The 17,711-nt window shown below is 34.9% G+C and overlaps 1 protein-coding gene across 5 annotated transcripts in view; it reads left to right on the top strand.

The window, feature by feature from the left end:
• The window catches only part of CENPE (centromere protein E), a 74,802-nt gene that overhangs the window by 9,904 nt on the left and 47,187 nt on the right, over positions 1–17,711 (top strand). For 4 of the 5 annotated variants that reach the window (XM_055086149.1, XM_007114816.3, XM_055086148.1 and 1 more), the window contains 9 exons: positions 2,290–2,341; positions 3,823–3,910; positions 4,254–4,383; positions 5,339–5,458; positions 6,562–6,720; positions 10,907–11,051; positions 11,713–11,801; positions 12,406–12,573; positions 16,624–16,743. In XM_055086149.1, coding sequence (XP_054942124.1) covers positions 2,290–2,341; positions 3,823–3,910; positions 4,254–4,383; positions 5,339–5,458; positions 6,562–6,720; positions 10,907–11,051; positions 11,713–11,801; positions 12,406–12,573; positions 16,624–16,743 — 1,071 coding nt within the window. Of the gene's footprint in view, positions 1–2,289; positions 2,342–3,822; positions 3,911–4,253; positions 4,384–5,338; positions 5,459–6,561; positions 6,721–10,906; positions 11,052–11,712; positions 11,802–12,405; positions 12,574–16,324; positions 16,400–16,623; positions 16,744–17,711 lie in introns of all 5 variants that reach the window. The other variant, XM_007114815.3, reaches the window with a different exon arrangement.

The following is a 17,711-nucleotide window of genomic DNA, read 5'->3' as shown; positions in this document are numbered from 1 at the left end:
TTCTTTTCCAATTTGTATTCCTTTTATTTCTTTTTCTTCTCTGATTGCCGTGGCTAGGACTTCCAAAACTATGTTGAATAATAGTGGTGAGAGTGTTCATCCTTGTCTTGTTCCTGATCTTAGAGGAAATGCTTTCAGTTTTTCACCATTGAGTCTCTGAGTTCGAATTCATGTCTTTCTAAAGATTGTCCCACTATTATCTCAAACTTCAGTGGGTCTAAAACCAAATTAATTTCTTCCTATTATAATGAATATTCCTTTTTCCAGTAATACTAGCATTATCCTGGTCACCTAGGCTGGAAACCCAAGTTAATTTTGGCTCATTTTTTCCTGCTTTCCCTTTTCTCCAGTCATCACCATTTCTTCCTGACTCTACCTGTCATCATTCCATTGGGTGTCATACTCATTTAGGTTCTCATCTGTCTTGAATTACTCTTTCATTCTCCTGAACCTGGCCTCTAGAACTCTGGTCTTCCTTTCTTTGGTCCGTTATGCAGATTTCTAATGTTACTAAGCACTACTTTTGTTGTGGCATTTCCTTGGACAAGATCTGGCTTAACCAGTCTTACTTTGCTTCCTTCTGGTCCACATAAGCGCCTCTCTTATCGATAGACTGAGCTTCTTAGTGCCTTTGAACACTAATGCTTGTTCTCATCTTTTTACCTTAATTCAGGCTTTCATCACCATTTTTCCCCTTTATTCTGTATCTAGGTCACTTGTACTAGATACTATATAACAACGATTAGACTTCTTTGAGTATTTTAGAGAAAGCAGTATCTGAGACAGGACTGTAAAGCAGGAGTACATAATTACCTGCCTACTCGTCAAAGAGAAAGGTAACTTAAATCTCTGACTTTCTTTTAATGCATTAATAATATTTACTGGGCTCTCAGATTAAAAAATAAAGAGGACATCCCTCCATTACTTACTGTCTCCACTACAACGTCCCTAGCCCAAGCCACCATCATCTCTCACTTAGATTCCTGCACTAACCTCCTAAATGGGCTAACTGCTGCCACTTCTGCCCCTCTCCAGTTCATTCTCCAACTAGAGTGCCACAGTGGATCTTTCAGAAAGTTAAATCAAGATACATCACTCTTGATTAAAGCCCTCTCTTGGCTTCCCATTGTGCTTGGAAAATCCAGCGTTCTTACCCCTACTTACAAAGCTCTGCATAATCCGACTCCTACCTCCTTCTCTTATGCTATGTTGTCCCATCGCCACTTCACCAACTCTGCCATGTTGCCCTTTTTATTTTTTGAGCATACCAAGCTCACTTCTGTTTTGTGACTGAGGGTACTGGCTGCTCTTTTAATCTGCACTGTGCTTCCCTTGTTTTTACATGGCTGCCTCCCTCTGTCATTCCAGATCTTAGCTTCATGGGAAGCCTACCCCTACCACTCAGTCCAGAGAACCTACTCTGTCCCTTCTTTCCTCTTCCAGGACTCTCTTTAAATTATCTGTATTACATTTACCGGGTTATGTTTCCCATCTGTCTTCTTCTGTCTTCTCACCAACTTCCTCCTCTCCTCTTACCACTCCATATAGAATATAAGCTCTATCAGGAAAGGGACCTTACTTGTCAAATTCATTGCTGTATCCCTAGCACCTAACATACTGCCTGAAGCATGACAGTCACTTTTTTCCAACAATATTTGTGAAATGAAAGAGGTCTGTGCTTTTAAAGATGCTACAGTAGAGTCAGACAAATGACTAGCTCCACACAATAAGTGCTGTGAGAATAAATCATATCTATAATGACCTCTGGGTACAGTTAAAAGAGCAACTCATTCAAGGTAGGGGAGGAGGAAGGATAAAATCAGCAAAGCTACATTGAGCAGGTAACATTTGCCTTTGGTCCTGAATAAAGACTAGGGGCGGTCTAGAACTTCAGAAGTAACAAAGAGAATGGCAAAAGGTAGCACTTGGGGGTGTAGAAGTACGTGAGGCGTTTAGGGTATAGTGAGTAGTTCAGCTAGAGTTTGGAGTAAGTAATGAATAGATATAATGCTGGGGCCACACAAATGCCAGATTGCAAAGAATCACATTCATATGATAAAGTTTTGAACTTTGTGTGAGAAATAGAAAACCTATTCTGGTGGCATTATGGAGGATGTATTACAAAGAAGCAACAAGGGTTACAGATCGGTTTGACAAGGGAAGGCCTGAACAGTGGGGTGAAAGATGAGGCTACAGATGGGGTGTTCAAGTAAACTATGTGTTTTAAATGTTTTTTCAGTAGTTTGGGTTTTATCTCATGTTTCCTAAAGGTTTATTATCATCTTACAGAATTTGGTTGATCTTGCTGGCAGTGAAAGAGCTGCTCAAACAGGTGCTGAAGGTAATGAAAACTTATGAAATATGTTGGTCTGAGTGTCTTCCTGTTCTTTCACAGAATAAAAGTGCTACCATGCATTTTAGAAACTAATAATGACAATAATAATTTTGTGATAGAAGTCCATGTGAAAAGCAGCTTATGTATCTGGCTAATTATCTAATTTGGGCTACTATAGCATCAATTAAAAAACTAGAACTGTACAGTTAATAGGATTGTATAGCTGAAAAGCTCATGAGAGTACCATGAAAACCATCTAAATTTCCATATCAGTAAGAAAATTCAGAAGGGAAGTGGGGCACAAAATTAATATACAGACATTAATAATACTATAATACAAATAACCAGTTAGAATATTTAGTGTACAAAAAGACTCAATTTACAATGATGGCTTAAAAGATGTAATACCTAGGAAGAAACTCAACAAAAATTGCACAGGGCCAAAATAAAGAAAACTTCAAAACAGACCTGAAGGACATAACCAAATACTTAAGCAAATGGAAAAGCATACTTAGATGGGAAGGTGCAAAGTCATAAAGATGTCAAGCCTCTCTCTGTGTTCGTTTCCTGCAGCCTGACATAAAGACACCCAGCTGAGCGTGGCCTATATCCACCAAACCAGACCCATGAACAGGAAATAAATGCTTGTTGTTTTAAGGTGGCTTGTTAAGCAGCAATATTACAGCAATAGCTGAATAATGCACCTGTGAAATAACAGCTATTCAGAGTTTTTTGTTGCGGTATTTTTTGTATACATGGTAGATTGAAAACCTACATATCCCTCAACAGGGTCCTAGGTAAATAATTTCTGATACATCCATACAATGGAATTCTATGCTATGAAAAAGACCAGTGTTTACTGATATGATGCACAATATACTGCCAAGTGAAAAAAGCAAAGTGCAAAATAGTGTGTACAGTATGCTACTATTTGTCTGAAAAAGGGGAGAAATGAATATATATGAACTTGTATTTCTAAAAATCCAGAAGAATAAATAATAAACATGGTTTACTGGTAGAGGGAACAGGAACTGGATGGGGCATAAAACTGGACTACAGCTTTTTCCAGGTACTTTTTTTTAATGTTAGAGTCATGTGAGCATACTCACAATATTAAAATGAGGACTTTTTTTGGTTTTGAGCCTATAGTTGCCTATATTCGAAGGTTTGGAAAAAATAGATTTGAATGGAGGAATTAGAGGAGCTCTTTTAGGCAATGGGCTTTCCCTCCCTCTTATTCTTTTCTTAGTCATCTTTTTCATTTTGCCATTTCTCTCAGGTGATAACCTTTGTGATTCACCTAATGGGGGGAGGATTAGGGAGAGAGCTCCTCCACCAGTGGTATTAAAGGTGGGCTCAGATCTAGTCCAAAGCATAGACTTCAACATTTGTCCCTTTAATTTCTACTTTCTCTCATAATTTACTGGTAAGTTCATCATCCAGTACAGGGCTCGATTTTAGTTTTTATATTTGTTTAATAAATGCAGGTTTGCGACTCAAAGAAGGCTGTAATATAAATCGAAGCTTATTTATTTTGGGACAAGTGATCAAGAAACTTAGTGATGGACAAGTTGGGTATGTTTATCCCACTGTACTCTACCTGTTAATGCTTATGTTTTCATTAGGTCTAAAATGGTAATATTTTAGTGACACTCAAATAAATGTTCTTATTTCATATATTCAAAAGCTTTCATGACTGTGATCATGCGTGGCTTCTTATACATATGATTGTGTCCTACTAAATTTACTTTCTATATTTTAAATAATTTTTAGTTAGTAGTTTTGATCTGCCTCATGTAACCTGTAAATAATTAATTTTTTTAACTGTAGCTATTTTAAGTTTCTACATTAAGAACCAACCACTTTTGTTATATAAAAATTCTTACTCTTTTTCTTCCCAAACTCATTTCTCACTAAGTGGTTTCATAAATTATCGAGATAGCAAATTAACACGAATTCTCCAGAATTCCTTGGGAGGAAATGCAAAAACACGTATTATCTGCACAATTACTCCGGTGTCTTTTGATGAAACTCTTACTACTCTCCAGGTGAGTGTGATTTCTATCTCAACTTAATAGGAGGGGATAGCATCTTTAAGAAGGAAAAATTACCTACTAAAAATAGGTAGAGTTTTTTAAATTCACATAACTACCTGTTAAAATAAAATTATGTGTTGTCTACTAAATAGCCTTTCTTAATTTTCCCAAAATTCAATCATTCATATCCCACCTCCACAATTTTTGCCACATCCAACACTATTTTACTGAAATTGACTTGATATTTTTCTTTTACAAACTCACTTTTTTACTTAATTGATTATGAAAGGAAACGTTATATTAGTTCCATAAATTAAAAACTAGTATCACTTGCAACAAATAGAAGGTGACCCCAAAAACATGTGTATGTGCTTATAATAAAATAATTCCTAAATTCCTGCTAGCTAATTGTTACCTGCCTTTGCACTGAGCCTAAGGCCTGCATTTTATGTTTTAAAATAGTAGAGGGGCGAGTAGGGGGGAATTGAATTGTCAGTAGAATAGCTGTCCCAATGAAGAATTCAATGTTATATATAATGGATACCTTCATGTACCCACTTAAAGTAACTTCTGATACTCATACTCTAAGAAACATTGCTTTAAATAGCTACTGAGCACTGGGTCGAGGTACTGTCAGAGAAAAAAGATAGAAAATAGAGTCCCTGGCTTCACAGAATGTATAGTCTTATAGGGAAGATAAGACATGTCTTCCAACACGATTGCCTTGGATTAATACTTAAGTAGCTAGTAAGTAAGATAGCGTTTAAAGGAAGGAGAGAGGCTTTTGACTGGAGCATTACAGGCATTGTTACAGGGACATAAAATGCACTCTGTCCTCAAAAGTATTAAACTACCTGGAAAGAGTCCTGATTTTTCTTTACAAAACTTAATTACAAGAAGACCAAATATTATTAATTTAATTAATTTTTGTGTGTGGAGCACATAACACTCTTGCATTTTTTCCCAGTTTGCCAGTACTGCTAAATATATGAAGAATACTCCTTATGTTAACGAGGTATCAAGCGATGAAGCTCTCCTGAAAAGATACAGAAAAGAAATAATGGATCTCAAAAGGCAATTAGAGGAGGTATGTGTGAACCATGTATTTCAGTAAAGAGTAGGGACAGATTTAGAATTGGGATCTACCTAATTGCCCAGAGATTCTTAAGTCATCAATATCTGAGTTTTGCAACCTAAATTTAAAACAGTTTTCAACTAAGAAGAAATCAACTCATAAAAATTTTAGTTTAATTTACTATAAACTGAAAGATTTGGTTACTTGAAGTTATTTTAGATTTTGTTTTTCATTTTCAAAGGGGAAAATTTGATATTTTCAAATGGGTCAAGTGGAGATAATTTTTTTTTTAATTATCACAAATTATACATAGGGAATTAGGTTAAAAAAGAGAGACCATGTATAGTTACCTAAAACTACTTTCTCTAGTTTCACATTAACTTGAATTTTTCTTCCAACCCTGAGATAGCAATCTAATAAGATAGCATAATCACTTGTCATTGTTTGTTTTAACTATTATGGTCCTCTGTTTTATATAAATCTTGCATTTTAGTGATCTTTTTGGGAATAAGCTAAAATGTCAAATGGTAGTCTTATGAAAACATCTCTTCCTTGCTGTAGGTATTCAAATCTCTACTTTAATGACTTCTCTGCCTACTATTTATATATTTTTAGGCAACTAATAGAAGTGCTTTAACAGCATTGTAATGGCATATAGAATAGTGACATGAGAAGAAATGTATATTTGACTTTATTTTTAGTTTGAGAAATTACTGATTATGGTAACTGTATATTGGTGTTCTGCAGGTAGGGTATACTTTATTTCAATAAAATTAAAATTCTCTTAGTTCACATACAAATTTCTATTCTGTTTTTTTTTTTGTTTTTTTTTTTTTGTGTGGTATGCGGGCCTCCCTCTGTTGTGGCCTCTCCCGTTGCGGAGCACAGGCTCCGGACGCGCAGGCTCAGCGGCCATGGCTCACGGGCCCAGCCGCTCCGCGGCATGTGGGATCCTCCCAGACCGGGGCGCGCACCCGGTTCCCCTGCATCGGCAGGCGGACGCGCAACCACTGTGCCACCAGGGAAGCCCTCTATTCTGTTCTTTTAAGCTACTTTCGAGGTTTTAAAATCTAGCTACATTTGTTATTAACATAACCCAATATTACATTCTGTAGGTTTCTTTAGAGACTCGGGCCCAGGCAATGGAAAAAGACCAAATGGCACAACTTTTGGAAGAAAAAGATCTACTTCAAAAAGTGCAGATTGAGAAAATTCAAAACTTAACACGGATGCTGGTGACCTCTTCTTCCCTCACATCACAACAGGAATTAAAGGTAAAATTTAAAAGATGACAACTTAAACTTGGTATACAGAGAATAGAACAGGTATTCCTATGTGTTTATTACATAGTTATGCATTTCTTATCTGTTGATACAGTGTATTCAAGAAACCCAGAACTTTTGTGTTGTTATTTACCTATATAGCAACAAAACACCTAAGAGAAGAGGTTCATTAAAAAATACTGATCCCTAATGTAGAGGTCCTAATTCAAGGATTCAAGCTTACCACCTACGTTTTCTTCTAGGAGTTTTATAGTTTCAGGTGTTAACATTCAAGTCTTTAATCAGTTTGAGTTGATTTTTGTGTATAGTGTAAGATAGTGGCCCAGTTTCATTCTTTTGCATATGGCTGTCTAGTTTTTCCAACATCATTTACTGAACAGACTGTCCTTTCCCTATTGTATCTTCCTGGTTCCTTTGTTGTAAATTAATTGATCATATATGTGTAGGGTTTATTTCTGGGCTCTCTACTCTGTTCCATTTGTCTATGTGTCTGTTTTTATGGCACTATCATACATATTGTTTTGATTGCTATAGCTTTGTAATACAGTTTGAAATCAGGAAGCATGATGCCTCCAGCTTTGCTCTTCTCTCTCAAGATTGTGTTGGCTATTTGGAGTCTTTCATGGTTTAGAGTCTAGAGTATAGTCAAGGAATCTATTTGCAATATGCTTCTTAAGAAATTCAAATAAAATTAATTAGGGATTGGAAACCACAGATGTCTAGAGTATGTGGGAATATTTTCTGTTTAAAGAAATAGAAATATTAATATCAGGAAATTGATCTGGAATATAGATCAACATACTGATCAAAATTCTGGCTTCCAGTTTTTGTGGTTTTTGTTTTTACTAGAGTAGGGATTTATTTATCCAACTGATATTTTCTTAAGAGGACAGCCTCTGGATTTGAACTACCTGGATTTGAATCCCTGTTTCTATCACTTCCTAACACTTGACCTTGGGCAATTTCTCAAATAGACTTTGCTGCAGTTTCCTTATCTGTGATATATAGCTTGATCCCCACCTCATAGGATTGTTGAGAATTAAGTGAAGTAACATACAGTACATGCTTAACACTATACTTTCTGCTCAGCAAATCCTCAATAAATATATACTATTAAGATAATTATTAATAGACATTATATTCAGGTCACCATTCTAAGTACATAGAAGATGCTCTAGATCAATTTGTTGACTGAGTGATGAGTAGGAAATAGCCCAGTGGAAGGTGTAAGGAATAGTGTTTCAGGAAGACACTTCCATGTACAGAAGCTTAAAATTGTGGAAAGACAGTATATTTCTGGTGGCAGGGACATTTTAAAACCTCAGTGAAGGATTTGAATGTTGCATTATGCTAAGGACAAGGAAAAGCCTTGTATGGAACATAATCAGAATTGCATTTTGGAAAGGTGAGGCTGCTATGTGCATCAGATTGATTGGGCCTTTGCAATGATTGTGGCTCTGGAGATGGAAGAAATTGGATAAATTGGAGAGCTATTTGGGAGGTAGACTCAACAGGATTTTGTGATTATGTAGACACAGTGGTAGGGAAAGGGAGAAGGAGGTATCCAAAATGACTTGCTGGCATTACTAGGCTTTCTGGGTAGCTGGTAGCATATTCACTGAGTTGAGGAACACTGAATGAAGAGCAGTGGAGCTGCTCAGTGTTTGATTCAGGACATCTCCATTTTAAGATGTCAGGCAGTCAAAAATGTGAAAGGTCTGAGATGGAGGTATCAATTTGGCATTAACTACTGCAGATCCAATTTAGAGTCCTGGGAATGGATGAGCTTGCTCTGGAAGCATGTTGAAAATGGAAAAAACAGAGGGTCAAACACAAAACCCCAAGAAACAACAACTTTTTAGGTACAGGCAGTAAAGAAGAATCCCCGAAGGAACCCATGTTTAGCTCAGAATTTAGAAGGAAACCAGCTGAATGTGGTAACCAAGGGAACAGAGTATTTCAGAGAGGTAGTGGTCAGCAGTGTCACATTCTGCTGAGAAGTTAAATAAGATACACATAGACAAAAATTCTTTGGATTTAGAAATAAGAAGCTCATTTGCAAAAGCAATTTTGAGTTATGTGTTGGTAGCGAAAGCCACCCTGCAGTGGGTTGAGCTGACCCAAAGGGATGGGATCTTGAATACACTAGAAGGGTCTGGCCTTAGATAGAAGGAGAAACATCTATTCATTATAACAAGGACAGAGGAAAGGATAGACAGCAGTTCAAGTAATGCTTTTGTAAGTTTAGGCTTATATTGTCTTTCTGAAGTAGGAAGTTTAATTTTTCTGCTGTGATAGCAGGAGATGGTGGAGACACAAGTTCATAGACAATGCTAAGAGTTTGAAATAGTATAGCCTTTATAGGGAATAGAAAAGAAAGCCAACAAGGAGGAAAGCCATCTTACCAGGAAGCATTAAGGACCCAGGTGATGGTGGCAGCTAGTCTTCTGACTGTATGCCCTGGCAGTGTTCAGGAGGCTAAGTCTTAAAAAGACAGTGTAATTCATCTGAGTGCACACTGTGTTGGGATAGGTTTGGGGAACAGAGATTGGGTCAAATAATTTGAGGCTGTTGACCCAAAAACATGGTTGAAGTGATGATCTATGGAACCTAAGATGATAGGAAGAGAAAAACAGGAATAAAGTAAGGTACCTCGTAAGCTAAATAACTATAATGGGATTAACTGGATCAAGAAAGTGGAGGATAGCTACTGGAGTGGCTTTGGGAGCACGTGGAGTTGAGGTGCAGGTCCTTGGAGTCAAACACGTATATACAACTAGGTTTTTGCAGAGCAGGCTGTGGAAAGGGCTGGCTATTTCAAGCGGAAGGGTAGTATGTGGTAGAGGCATGAAAGCATGCAGAATATTCTGGGGACAGCAGATAATCTTGACAGGCAACACAGTAGAATGGTTGGTGGATAGGCTCTGAAGTTAACAGGCATGGGCTTAGCTTCCAGTTGGCTATATGACTCTACTCAGCTTCTCCAAACTTTCTGGACACCCAGCTCATCTATAAAATGGATGCAGTAATAGAGGATTGTTGAGAGGATCAAATAAGATGAGATAATGCTTGTACTAGTAGAGACACAAGAGAAGAATGCTAGCTGTGAAATATGGAAAGACACAAACTTAGGAAGTGGGCAGGGGAAGAGAAACCAGCAAAGCAGAGTGAGAGATGAAGACAGCTAGCTGGGTGGAGTAAGAATCAGGAGACAGAAATGCCCCTGAAAGAATGAGGAAGAAGTAGATAGATGATGAGGAAGAAGACAATGTAGAAACTAAAAGAAAATGGTAGCTAGAGAGAAGTGAGGAGGCAAGGGATTGTTTTTTTAAAAAATCAAAAGCAGATAAATAGGCTTGAGCATTCGTACAGCTGAGAGGAAGGAGCCTAGGGAAGATGACAGATGAACAGATAACTGAGGGGAGCAGATCTGGGTACACAAAAGTGCTTTTGGTAGCTATAAGGGGGCAGCAACAGCTGTCCCTTCCATATAACACCAGATTACTTGAAGAGTTGAGTCAACCGATTCCTTTCAGTTACATTCCAGAAAAGCTTATAAGTAAACCTTCTAATAAAATATGTAATTTAAGTAGTAGTTTCATCAAATTTATTATGGGGTTAAATACTGATTTGAAAAGTTTGAATATGTTTTCTTATCTCAGGTTATCCTTAAACTGGTAAGATATTAAAGTAGACTTAGTAAAAATTCTGCCAAGTCTATGGGTTTTTTTTTGTTTGTTTTGGGGGGGGTTGTTTTTACTTATTTATTTTGGCTGCATCGGGTCTTCGTTGCTGCACACAGGACCTTCACAGAGGCATGCAGGATCTTTTGTTGCCGCGCATGGGCTCTTTGTTGCGGTGTGCAGGCTTCTCTCTAGTGGCCACAGGTTTTCTCTGTCTAGTTGTGGCACGTGGGATCTGTAGTTTGCGTGGGAGCTCTCTAGTTGAGGAGCAGGAACTCAGTAGTTGTGGCGCAGGCTTAGTTGCCCTGTGGCATGTGGGATCTTAGTTTCCCGACCAGCGATCGAACCTGCGTCCCCTGCATTGGAAGGTGGATTCTTTACCACTGGACCACCAGGGAAGACCCAATGGTTTTTTAAAATGGAAACTAGTTCCCTTGTTTTACGATGTTTGAGCCCAGATCTATGTGAGGTAATTTTGATTTCTTTCTCTTCAGGCTAAAAAAAAACGAAGAGTCACTTGGTGCCTTGGCAAAATTAACAAAATGAAGGACTCAAACTATGTAAATGAATTTAATATGCCAGTGAATGTAACAACAAAAACACATAAGGCTGCTGTAACTTTAGGAGAAATTGATGAATGTGAGTACTTTTCAATTACTTTTAATTATAAAAACATCCCTATAAAGAGAGACTTCATTTATAACTCAGTTAATGTGATAAACACATTTAAATAAAATGTATGTATTTTAGGTATAATTACAATGGAGATAATGATAAAAATAAGTAATTTTAAGAAAGTGAACGTTCATGAAGTTCTCTATTTCTAGATTTCTTAAGAATAATGCATTATAGTTTAAACACACGTTTTTATTCTAATCATTATCCAGTTAAATTAGTATCCATATAACAAACATCAGCCTTAAACTCTGCTAACCTTGAAAGGATGGCGTTTACACAGGAATCCGTTTCAAAATTATGTCTCCAACATAGTTATAAATATTTTTTAGGGGCATTTTAAAATCTACTTAAAATAATCAAATCTCAAATTTAGAAATTGTCCTTTTTACCTGTATTGTATTAAGGACCCCTATATGTTATCACTCATTCTAACCAGTGATCTTAGTTGACATAATATAAATGATCACGTCTGCTGTTAATGTATTCTTGGCTATGATCATACTGTGAGCACATATTAGCTAATTTGAGTTTATTACCTCTGATCAGATTTTTTTTTTATCTTTGAGTTTTAAGAAACTTAATAACAAGTTTATGGATAAATATCTTTTCCCTCTAATTATAGCTCTCTGTTCAGAGTCTGATATTTTCAGTAACACTCTTGATACATTAACTGAGATAGAGTGGAATCCAGCAACAAAGCTACTAAGTCAGGTAACTTAAATGTATTTTACAGAGCATTATCTTTTTACTCTTTTAAATTCATTTGTTATCGGGATTTATTGTTGTTGTTGTAACACATTTCTAGCTCAGACTTAATTTCAGTAACAGTTTTGGTTCTAATTAAGGCCATTAGAGTTTTAAAGGTCAATAAATAATCCCTCAGTTTCACTTCCTAAATTCAGAGCTACCTGAGAAAGAAGATAGTAGTCAGACAGGTGGAGAGTTAAATTATCAGCTTTATTACTAAGGAGCTTAAGGATCTGTATCCCATTATGAGCCCTACCTCCTACTTCTGACTCAACTTTTCCAGTCAGACACAGAGAGCATTTGTTTATATGATTTTTTTTTTTAATTTTAACCATTTCAAAATAGTCGTCTTTTATTCTAAGTTAGCTAGTTTACCAAAATGCAGATCCTTTATCTTACTCTGGATCAAGCTAGACCATTAAAAAGTTATTGAAGAAGAAAATGGCCTAAACCACCAAATGATTCAAGGTTAAATTAATTATTTGGTTAATCCAAATTTTGTTAAGGAAACAAACAATATATGATTGGAATTCTCTCTGACTTGAAAATTTGGTTTTGTTTGCAATAGGAAAACTTAGAGAGTGAATTGAGTTCCCTTCGTGCTGACTATGATAATCTGGTGTTAGACTATGAACAACTAAGAAAAGAAAATGAAGAAATGGAATTGAAATTAAAAGAAAAGAATGATTTGGATGAATTTGAGGCTCTAGAAAGAAAAGCAGAGAAAGATCAAGAGGTAAAGGATGTGGAAATATGAAACTAAACTAAAACCACACGTTTAAATGAAGTATCATTCTCTTAAAGGTATTTCTAAGGTTGAGATAGTGGGGATCTAACCATTTTCCATATGTATACACAATTTAGAGAATTTGAGAAATAATTTATTTCTGTTTTTAAGAGTTGAATCATATTTGTTTCACTTGTGCTTATGCACAAGAAGAAGAAATTACGAACATCTTTAGGAAGGTTTGGTGAATGTGCCTATTGATGGATTTGTCTTGAAGAAGTTATTTCCTTATAATTTGTATATTAAAATATTTAATTTATTAGCATATCAGAAGTCCTGCCTAGAACGTAGCCATTTCCTACTGAGACTGACATGAATTTTAATATCTTGCTGAATGTTTTATATATGGATACTACCTATTAATGGATTTTGTTTTCTTTAGAAAATATTTTCCTAAATAGCTAGAACATTAGAATAGCTAGGGAAGCTAATTTTGCACATTTATTTTTCCATATAAGAAAGTTACTGTGAAAATTAGTATAATTAATACTAAATAGTTTTAATGGAATTTTTAGAAATGAAATAGATGACTCAAATTTTTCAAGTGTGTAGTATTAGGCTACATGTTAATAGAATGTAATCCATAAACCATCAGACTTTGGGGACTTGGTAACTGTCCAGAAGATTCAAGCAATTTCTTAGTGGGGAGAGTCTTTAACCTAGAGTTCATAGACCCTATGAAATTATTCTGTAGAATTTTGGAGTGCATATTCAGTTTTGTGGAGTAAGAATCCATAGCTGTTATCAGACTTGTGACGTGATCCACGAATCCCCTCATAAATAAGAGCTGGTGTTTTGATGTAGGTAAAACATGAGTTAATTTGCAGCTACTTATTTCTGTATGGAGAGCCCAAAGGGACACAGTTCCTTTTCCTCAGTATCATAGTTTCTCACCTACTTTTCTTTTTTAAAAAGAAAAAAAAATTCTGTGCCAAAACTATTATTTCTGTTCTACCTACAAATTACATTTACTCTTACATTTCATAGGTATTATATCCTGAGAGGCAAAAGTCTGTAACTTCTCTACAGACTTTCATTTAATTTGTTTTAAAATTTGTGAATTCACAGAATGTAAAACTTCATGAAAAGAACAGTAGACTTCATAAACGGTTTTATTGAGAGGGGGTGCTCTAGTGTTGTGGTTAAGAGCACGGTCTCTGGAGCAAACTACCTGGAATGAAGCCCTAGTTCTGCTGTTTATTAGCTCACTGCAGATTTGAGCCTGTCACGAATTATCGGCAAGGCTTTGAGCAAGTCATCACATCTCTCAGGGCTTACTTTTTTGTGTATCTTCCTCCTTGAAGTTAGATCGGGAGCTTGCCAAGTCCCCTTCTAACTCCAAAATCTCACCTAATTTTTTGTATATATCTTATAAATAATATGGTATAAAATTACCTTTGGGCATATGTGTAGCAGTGATTTTTCTAATTTTTCTTACATCACTTATACATTCAATTAATTATTAAAAGCAAAGCTCCCTGAATTGACTCACACACGAAAAGATTACAAAATAACACAGAATATATGCCTTGAATCTCACATCTCGATTTTTTTTTCCTTTTTACAGTTAAGGGGGAAAATAATCCTATTCTCTTTACTTTTACTTGGACACACATTGAAATTCTAGGTTCTGTGAGGTAACCTAAAAGTTTAAGTAATATAAACTTACTCTGTTCAAAGACAGTTTTACAATATCCATTTCATATTAAACTACAAATACAAGTGTAGGTGTATGCAACAAAATATGTTCTGAAACCTACATTTTGGGGAAAAGTTTAACCAAAACGGAGTAAAGGTCAAATTACAGCCTTAGGATATGTGGCCATTGCCCTAGTTTCCTAAGGGTTTTGTCAAAAATCACTAAAGCTGTGGATAATTTTCAAGTGGGGATACAGTAATATAAGATGTTTAAATAGTAATTTTAGAGAAAGGAATAAACAAGGTCAAGTATTATCACGATCAGGGAACATGAGAAATTTCATCTCTCTACCTATTTTAACTTGATTTAATTTTATACTTTTCACAACTTGGAGATGTTTTAGAAGTTAATTATTTCATTTCACCTGCTGAAAATTACAGTTGAAATATGCAATATTTTCTTTGTAACAGGGATTAACTTGATCATATCGTGTACTTTCTCTATGCTCTGCATCTTAAACAATACATCATTGGGAGAGTGTACTCAGCTCTTTTCAAAAGTTACTTAACCTTTTTCTGTTTATGTGAACCAGTACTTGAAGAGTGATTGCAAATGAGAAGTGGGGGAACTTTCCTTTCTAGATGTTTTCAAAGATTAAGGTTGATTATATAGTTCTTCATTTCTGACAAATGTGGTTTTCTTGCACAAAAGTTAGAAACAGAAGAAAAGGTAAAAGATAGAGCCAATTTAAATTATAATCAATACAAATGTCTAAAACTGCTGAACAATGGTAACCATTCATCACATATGGCAGTTGAGCACTTGGAATGGGGCCAGTCTCAAATGACTTTTAAGTATAAAAAAAGAATATATAATATTACATTAATTTTTTAATACTGATGAAGAAATAATATTTTGCATATATTAGGTTAGATAAATTATATTAAAATTAATTCTGCCTGCTTCGTTTTACTTTTTTAAAGGTGGCTACTAGAAAAATTTTGATTATCAATTTGGCTCACATTATATTTCTGTTGACTCATGCCGACCTAAAATACGAATGTCAAACCAGCACTAGTCTAAAATCTAAAACTAGTCAGGACTGAATTAGACATCCAGAAAATATTATTTAAACAAGGTGCTATTTTTGTAAGTCCCTTACATTTGACTAGAGTTTGCTTTTACTCTTTAAGGACTCATCTGATTATGATTAAGTAATTCTCAAGGAAATTATGTTTATCTTTGTTAAACTGTAGTTTACTTCGTTTGAACACAAGTTTCTGGTACTCAAATATTTAATGCTACAGATATTTCAATAAAAAGGAAACTTCAATAGAAATACTTGGATCTTTAAGTATTCTTTATACTTTTAGACAGTTGAACAATATAAAGCAATAGCATCATCTTTCCAGTATTTCCTGTAGAATAAACCAGCAAGGTAATAGTTGATAATGCCATACATATCTCTTTAGCTTTGGTGAACAGTAATAATATTATAAAGGTACCACATGAAACTGTCATAATCCAAACCTAAATTCCAGTCACAACTCATTAAAAAGTATGCCAGTATAAAGCTAGGTGAATAATTTATGGGAAGAGAAAAAAATCTTATAGAATAAATACATTTCTGCACTTAACTTACCCAAAACAAAAATCTATTTAAAGTATGTTTTTTATAAAGGTTTGATTACCACTCTATCTTATGCAGTGGTGGGTACTAATTTGCTTTTGACGTTATTGTAGCTTTATTAACATGACATAACTGATTTGGGGGTCATGCTTAGGCTTTTTTCTTATTTGCTTGTTTTGTGGGGTTTGGGGATTTTTTTTTTGTTTGGTTGGTTGAGTTTGGGTTTTATTTATTTATTTATTTTTAAATAATGAGGTGCTTCATTGCAGTAGCTTGAACAGTTGATCTCTGGTAGTTGAACTAGACTGATCTCCCAGTCTTTCTTATTGTGTTGGGTGATTCTAAAGCGGTGAATGAATGCTATCTTTTTTTTTTTTTTTTGCTTTATTAACTATTGGTTTGCTCTGTTGCCTGTTCACATGCTCTTACAGATGCAACTAATTCATGAAATTTCCAACTTAAAGAATTTAGTTAAGCATGCAGAAGTGTATAATCAAGATCTTGAGGTGAGCATTTATGTTGGTATTTCTATTGATAAGGAACAAAAACTATAAAACATACATCATATGTAATTGAGAATGATTTCAGAAAATAGAAGGAATTATATTCTTTAAATATCAACTTTTTGAATTTTACTATCTACCAATTTAAACTTTTAAATGTAATTTCTTTTTAATTCCTTAGAATTCAAACCCAATTAAATTGTTTCATTCTCCTTTAATTGTTTTAGGATGAACTAAGTTCAAAAGTAGAGCTGCTTAGAGAAAAGGAAGACCAGATTAAGAAGCTACAGAAATACATAGACTCTCAGAAGTCAGAAAGTATGGAAATGGACTTGTCATACTCATCGGTAAAAATCAGGTTTATTTTATTGTGTCATCATTTTGGCATTTGTAGTATACTGTCATCGTCATCATCGCAAATGTTTATATTGAGCCTACTGTGTGCCAGGCATTGTTCTAATTGTTCTAAATATAGTATTTTATTTAATCCTGTCAGTAACCCTATGAGAGAGGCACTATTAGTATCATTGCCATTTTATGGATAAAGAATCATAGAGAGTTAAGGATATTATACTTTGATTGAGTGTAAGTAAGTTAGAGATGAGCTTCCGTTAAAAATCAGTAATTCAAAAAATTTTAATGCTTTTCAATTGTTTTATACAAGTGCAGAAGTGTATAGTCAATATCTTCAGGTAAGCACTTAACATTGATTAGTAACTAGAACTGTAAAACATGTAATTGAGCATGATTTCATAAATTTCATTAATTTCATTAATAGATATTAATGCATTCTCGTTATACTTATGTAACTATTTTAACAGTTTGATATTTTTCAGAGCTATAGCTGTAGGTGATTTTAGTTGGTATAAGATCATGGCATTAAATAGTATTGAATCTCATGGTGAAATTAACTTTTTTTTTTTCTGTTTGCTTTCAACCCACCTGATTACTTCAAGAAACTATCAATTGGATCGAGTTTTCAACACTTTTTTAAAAAGGCAACAGTTACTAGCTGGAAAGTTTAGAGTATTAGTTTCTATTGCTCTTCTTTTGTTTTCATTTGAGTTTTTCAGAGTACTTTTTGTTACCTTCTATTAGTACTCTTTTGCTACCTTCTATTAATGACAAGTGATTCTTTTTAAAAGTGTTCTCATTGTTCTGAGGCCCTGGGAAGAAAGGCACTTCCATATCATCCTGGAGTATCTGTTGATAGAATGGCAAATAGAATTGCCCATTTTTTAAAATTGTTTTTTATTTTTTTCCCTTTATTCATCCAATTTATTTATTCATTCACACATGCATGTTTGCATTAATA

The sequence above is a fragment of the Physeter macrocephalus genome, chromosome 7, assembly GCF_002837175.3.
Source record: "Physeter macrocephalus isolate SW-GA chromosome 7, ASM283717v5, whole genome shotgun sequence".
In the NCBI taxonomy this organism is placed as follows: Eukaryota; Metazoa; Chordata; class Mammalia; order Artiodactyla; family Physeteridae; genus Physeter; species Physeter macrocephalus.
The sequence above is the reverse complement of the archived record's forward strand: the minus strand, read 5'-3'. Positions and strand labels throughout refer to the sequence as shown.